At 41.9% G+C, this 6877-nt stretch overlaps 2 protein-coding genes across 2 annotated transcripts in view; one reads left to right on the top strand and one right to left on the bottom strand.

The window, feature by feature from the left end:
* The first annotated feature begins 653 nt into the window (after window positions 1-653).
* On the top strand, window positions 654-1460 carry LOC121370458 (uncharacterized protein K02A2.6-like). Its single transcript, XM_041495705.1, has one exon. It carries the CDS (start codon window positions 654-656, stop codon window positions 1458-1460), a length of 807 nt encoding a protein of 268 aa, XP_041351639.1.
* A 179-nt stretch (window positions 1461-1639) lies between these two features.
* The window catches only part of LOC121370476, a 57749-nt gene continuing 52511 nt past the window's right edge, over window positions 1640-6877 (bottom strand). Inside the window, exon 26 of the mRNA XM_041495730.1 lies at window positions 1640-1682. Within this exon, the coding sequence (XP_041351664.1) occupies window positions 1640-1682 (43 nt within the window). The remainder of the gene's footprint in view (window positions 1683-6877) is intronic.

Here is a 6877-nt window from a genome sequence, read left to right on the forward strand (position 1 = left end):
TATGTGGGACACTTGGTCACAAAACAAGGTCTCAAACCCGATCCGGATAAAGTCCAAGCGGTCCTGGAAATGCCTACTCCTGAGAGTAAGGAGGATACTCGTCGATTCCTTGGATTTGTTCAATACCTGTCAAAGTTTCTGCCTAGCATGAGCTCAATCGACTCTCCGCTCCGAGAACTCACACGAAAAGATGTAGAGTTTCACTGGGACAAACCCCAAGAACAAAGCTTTCAGAAACTGAAAGAAATGTGCTGTACTGCACCAGTGTTGACATACTATGATGTACACAAAGAACTAACTATTCAATGTGATGCAAGCAGTTATGCTGTAGGAGGAGTGCTACTTCAAGAAGGTCGCCCAGTTGCTTACACATCGCGTGCTTTAACTGATACTGAATCGAAGTATGCCCAGATTGAAAAAGAAATGTTGGCAATTTTGCATTGTGGCAAAAAGTTTCATCATTACATTTTCGGCAAATCTGTGAAAGTTGAAACAGACCACAAACCCCTACAAGCTATTTTTGCAAAACCATTGCTGTCAGCACCAATGAGATTACAAGCCATGATGTTGAGGCTGCAACCATACGACCTTGAAGTCAAATACAAGCCAGGAAAACTGACAATGGACCTCAGTTCTCATCTCGCGAGTTCTTAATGTTCTGTGAAGATTACCAAATCGAACATACTACGTCTTCTCCACACTATCCACAGTCAAACGGTGAAGCTGAGAGAGGAGTTCAAATAGTGAAAAGACTATGGGAGAAAACTCCAGACAAACATCTAGCACTACTAGATTACCGTACAACTCCCTTGTCCAGTTGTGGCTTATCACCAGCTCAACTGTTGATGAGTCGTAGACCAAGGAACAAACTTCCAACAGCTCGAGAATTGCTAAAGCCAAGGGCACACAGTCCAACTGAAGTGAAGAGACTATTAACTAAAGACAAAATCAAACAGCAGCATTACTACAACACAAAAGCTGGGAAAGATTTACCAGTACTTGTTCCTGGTGATCCCGTAAGAATGTTACCCTTTCCAGGATCCAAGATTTGGTTACCAGCAAAGGTTGTTGATCACCACAATTCTCCACGATCTTATATTGTCGAATACAACGGAAAAAAATACAGACGTAACAGAAAGCATCTTCATCTGTCAACATACAGAGCCAGGGAACAAGATCTTCGCTTGTCGACTGTCTGTAATGATTTGGTACAGAGCAAACCAAAACAAATGCCAAACTCGAATATTGTTGGTCCACCTAAACAAGCCGAAGTGTCGACCAAAGATCAGTCAGAAAAGAGACCCATAAATAAACCTTTGGAAAGTGTCGTCGAAAAGTGTATCCTTTCCAAAACTCCAAACATCTTGATTAAACACAAAGTGCAAAGTGATTCAGTGCGACCATCAGTTGTAACTCGTTCTGGTCGTATCAGCAAACCACCAGTTCGCATGGATGTGTAATTAGTTTTAAACTAATAAGAGATTCTAAAAGATTTGTGTTCAAGTTCTCCAGTGTGATTTTCATGTGCAAATTGTCTTGTTATAATTAACAAAGTTTTGTGTTCATTTTCAGAGATGACTTTATGCTGATTAACATTTTGTTATCTGTGACAATAATTCTTTTTCTAGAAATGTATACGTTATAACAGCAACATTTTTGTTTTATTTAGTGCAACTTTGGAACTGAACAAAGGACAAAAACATTTATTGTTCACATAGCTTTTATTTACAAATATTATTGAAACTGGTTCAATTATCTTAAAAGAAAAAAAAAGGAGATGTAACGACAATGACCAATGTAACTGTGGTCTGAGACTGACGGTTTACGGAGCATTGTAATAAAAGTACATGAACCTGCAACACGTGTTTGTTACAACTACTACCTACTACTACCTGCTACTGCTACTGCTTCTTCTACTACTACTACTACTGCTACTACTACTACTACTACTATATTACTACTACTACCTACTAACTACTTCCACTTCTGCCGGTGTTCAGTGCGATAAATTTAGCTGCATATTTATTATAAGCACACTTTTGTAAGCCTAGCTAGTTCAATGCAACCGAAACCCCGTGCATCGCCGTGTTATTGCTATGAATAGATCGTGCAGTGCATCAAACAAATCTAGCTACGTTAACATATACAACAGCGTGTTAAGCCGCGATCACATTTATCCGTTTTTTACTCTCCGCTCCCGCTCCCGCACCCGTTATCCGTCGTCCGTTGTCCGTTGCTTACGAACACACCTGTCTGTAATTTTAACAAAAATGCATGTCTACAGTTGCTGCACGAGAATACTTGATATTGTAAATGTATTCAGTGGCATACCTGTATCACTTATTTTTCGTGGGAATGGGTGGTATTTGACCTTTAACAAAATATGAAAGTACTATGGGTTGGGGTATGTTTGAACCCCACCTTACCACAACCCCCCTATAAAAATTAATTATGAAAATATTTACATTGGTGGAATAATGAAATAACTTACACACACAAACACAGACATATATACAGACACACAGACAGACAGATATTTATGTAATTAGAGCTGTATCTAAGAAGAATTGAATCGCGAGGTCAGGAAATACCCTAAATATGACGTCACATTGTGGGAATCCTATCCGCATCCATTGTCCGCTTCAGTCAAAATCGGTCCAGGAACGATTTGTGCGGACGAGTGTAAGTGTGCGGAAGCGGAGACAGGTAGGTCTGTTTGCACGCATTGATTTCAATACAATCGAATTTGACTGACGACGGATAACGGGTGCGGGAGCGGAAGCGGAAGGAAAAAACGGATAAATGTGATCGCGGCCTTAGGCCCGCTCTCTGTGCATAAACTAGTACCATCGCAGGCCCGTACGCAGGGGGGTGGGTGCGACGGGTGTGTACGCACCCCCCCCCCCCCCAAATTACTAAAGGTCCACTTTTCTCTATTAAATTTAAATAATGTTACGTAATCGTTGTGCGTACGGGCCTGCATTGTCACCTAACCATTTAGCTAATTAAATTTTGGTCCTGGGTTGAAAAACGTACCTGATAAAACAAGTGTGTATTTCTCTCCTCTTGAATATATGCGTCAATATAATAATGCTTACTTCCAATGACTAGTTGCAGCCGGGTCTCCCTCTCTGAAATCCATAAAATTAATGTGTGTTAAAACCGTTATTGTAACTGAGTTCAAGGTCTCTCAACCAGGTCAATACAACGTTTTGTTCCGCAGCGGAGTATTCAAAATATAATTGCAGAATGACAGAAGTATTCGATCTAACAACGGGGCGGCATATATAACATATCTCACCTGGCGCTAGGTATAAAAGAATATATTATAAAAGAAGAAAACGGACTGGTCAGAGGGGAGTGTAAGGCCGTCACACCGAGTGAACCTTTTGTCTCACTAACCACTGACCATTACAGCTGAGACCAGGTAGTCGATGTGTGCCAAGGACATGGAAACGTTTTAAAATGATAATAACAAGAAAACGTTTTTAAAATGATAATGACAAGGGAGAGACAAAAAGAGGGAGGGAAACAGGGAGTGGGAGAGAGAAAGGGAGAGGGAGACGGGGAGAGAGATAGAGGGAGAGAATAGAGAGAGAGAGAGAGAGAGAGAGAGAGAAAGTTAGAGGGAGGGAGAGAAAGAGGGGAGAGATGGAGAGAGAGAGGAAAGGAGAGAGAGGGGGAGGGAGAGACGGAGAGAGAGATAAAGGGAGAGGGAGGCGGGGGGGGAGAGACAGAGAGAGACAGTGTGAGAGAGAGAGAAAGAGAAGGATAGATAGAGACAAAAAGAGGGAGGGAGGGAGACGGAGAGAAAGAAAGGGAGACGGGGGGTGAGAGAGAGAAAGAGAGGGGAGGGAGAGAAAGAGGGAGAGAGAGAAAGGGAGACGGGGGAACGGGAAAGAGAGAGAGAGAGAGAGAGAGAGAGAGAGAGAGAGAGGAGAGAGAGAGAGAGAGATGAATCAGACCGCTGTCACATAAGCTACTTCTACCGAAGCACGGAATATTTTACACGAAGACAGTACATACCACAGCCTTTGGTTTGCCCGTCTTGCGTTCCATGGCATACGAGGCAAACAACCACTAAAAATAAAGAAACTGATGTGCTCCACCCCCGCCGCGACCACCATACCAATTTCAACAAAAAGTTAAAGTTTGTTTTGTTTAACTACACAACTAGAGCACATTGATATATTAATCATTGGCTATTCGATGTCAAACATTTTGTAATTTTGGACATACAGTTTTAAAGAGGAAAGCCGCTATATTTTTTCATTAGTAGCAAGGGATCGTTTATATGCACCATCCCACAGACAGGATAGCACATACCACGGTCTTAATCAGTCGTTTTGTACTGGCTGGAACGAGAAATAGCCAAATAGGGCCACCGACGGGGATCGATCCCAGACCGACCGCACACCAGGCGGGCACTTTACCACTAAGCTACAAAATTCCCAGTCAGAATGTAATTAATTTCCATTTTCTATTTTGAAAAGAATACGTAACATCTGACAAACACCGTTCGCCCCATAATGTTTCGTAATACCTAACAGAGATCTATATTAATTTGAATAGATACAAGTACTATACATAATATTACTTTTTTAAATTCTAACTTAATAAGAAGTTTTTGAGGGGAAAATGAAAATTCCCAATTTTTTGTAAAAGTCAAATCCATGGATGTCAATAAAACCCAAATTCCAATCTTGAATTAAGTACTGTTTGCATTTTGATTGAACAACTTACTGATCCAACACCAATTTCCGGTTAAGTGTAGTAATCTAAAGGTTTTTACTTTATTTAATGACACCATTAGAGTACATTGATTTATTAATCATCGGCTACTGGATGTCAAACATTTGGTAATTTTGGCATATAGTCTGAGAGGAAAGCCGCTACATTTTTTCATTTTTCATTCTTTTATATGCACCATCTCACAGACAGGCATGGGCGGATCCAGGGGGGGGGGGGGGGGGGGGGGGGACCAGGGGGACGCGTCCCCCCCAAAAATTGTTCAAGTGCCCTCAAAATGTCCAAGTGCCCTTTTTGTTTGTAGAATTTTTTTTTTTTTAAGTAAACAATAATTATATTGTAGATAAATGAAATCAAGATTTTCGTGTACATGCGCAAGCTTGCAGATATGTGTCTGTGTTATTGAGTCTCAATGGGGCCCCATTGAGGTTCTAACGTGAGTGACGCCAATTTACTTCATTATTGCTAGAACTGTAGGAATTCATATTAATTGTAAATATCAAAACTTGTAGTAAGGTGCCCTTTTGACGAGTCAATGTGCCCTTCTTTTTTGGTCCCCCCCCCCCCCTAAAAATATTTCCTGGATCCACCCATGGACAGGCTAGCACATACCACGGCATTAATCAGTCGTGGTGCACTGGCTGGAAACAGAAATAGCCCAATGGGCCCACAGACGGGGATCGATTCTAGACTGACCACGTATCAAGCGAACGCTTTAGCAGTGGGCTACGTCCCGCCCCCTACCGACAAAGAGGCAAGGGCTCTTTTACACGAAGACAGCACATACCACAACCTTTGGTTTACACGAAGACAGCACATACCACAACCTTTGGTTTACACGAAGACAGCACATACCACCTTTGGTTTACAGGAAGACAGCACATGCCACAACCTTTGGTTTACACGAAGACAGCACATGCCACAGCCTTTGGTTTACAGGAAGACAGCACATGCCACAACCTTTGGTTTACACGAAGACAGCACATGCCACAACCTTTGGTTTACACGAAGACAGCACATGCCACAACCTTTGGTTTACACGAATACAGCACATGCCACAACCTTTGGTTTACACGAAGACAGCACATGCCACAACCTTTGGTTTACACGAAGACAGCACATGCCACAACCTTTGGTTTACACGAATACAGCACATGCCACAACCTTTGGTTTACACGAAGACAGCACATGCCACAACCTTTGGTTTACACGAAGACAGCACATGCCACAACCTTTGGTTTACACGAAGACAGCACATACCACAACCTTTGGTTTACTAGTCCTGCGATCCATGGCATATGAGGCAAGCTACCAAGTGCAATGTATAAAGAAACCGATGACGATCCCGTCAGTAGGTCCATTGGGCTATTTGTCGTACCACAACTGGCATATCATAGGCCATTAATTAATCAATGTGCTCTAGTGCTGTTAATACACAAAACAAACTTTAACTCTTTTATCTTTTTACGTCTAACCTTTGGCCGAATCGTTATCAGATTAAAACAAGACAAGCGGAGCAATCGTTTTAATATAAAGCCGGGAATACACAATGCAACTAACACGTTGAAACGTGTTCCCTTGTCGATGCCTATGGATAAGTGACAGTGAAATGAATACGTATTAATGTCATCGCCGCACATTTTAATCTACGGCTATCTGGTGTCTAACACACGGCTATTTCGATGTTTTGTTGAGAAGCCGCAGCACAAGCTACTCCTATCAAAAAGCGTAAAAAGGACAGAACATACCACGGCCTTTGAAACCCATTTGAGTCCATCTGTAGTACAGAGCTCGCTGATGTGCGATGAGTCATACAATCGATCGCCATTGATAGACTCTGGTACCCCCGCCCCTACTCCCCAGTCTTCGTAGCCTATGCTCCATGACTGGTATATCAAAGGCCGTGGTATGCACTGTGCTGTACCCTTAGTTAAAGTGCGTAAAAAAAAGAGTAAAGTTTGTTTTATTTAACGACGCCACTAGAGCACATTGATTTTTTTTATCTTATCATCAAACATATGGTCATTCTGACACTGTTTTTAAGAGGAAACCCGCTGTCGCTACATATGCTTTTTACTCGTTTATTTTTTTACCACAGGCAGCCAAGGGATCTTTTACTATGGATTGC

The sequence above is a fragment of the Gigantopelta aegis genome, chromosome 1 (genome assembly GCF_016097555.1).
Source record: "Gigantopelta aegis isolate Gae_Host chromosome 1, Gae_host_genome, whole genome shotgun sequence".
Taxonomy (NCBI): domain Eukaryota; kingdom Metazoa; phylum Mollusca; class Gastropoda; order Neomphalida; family Peltospiridae; genus Gigantopelta; species Gigantopelta aegis.

Coding starts and splice junctions, on each gene's coding strand:
- LOC121370458 (XM_041495705.1), top strand. CDS start 654: ATGTTCTGTGAAGATTACCAAATCGAACATACTACGTCTTCTCCACAC.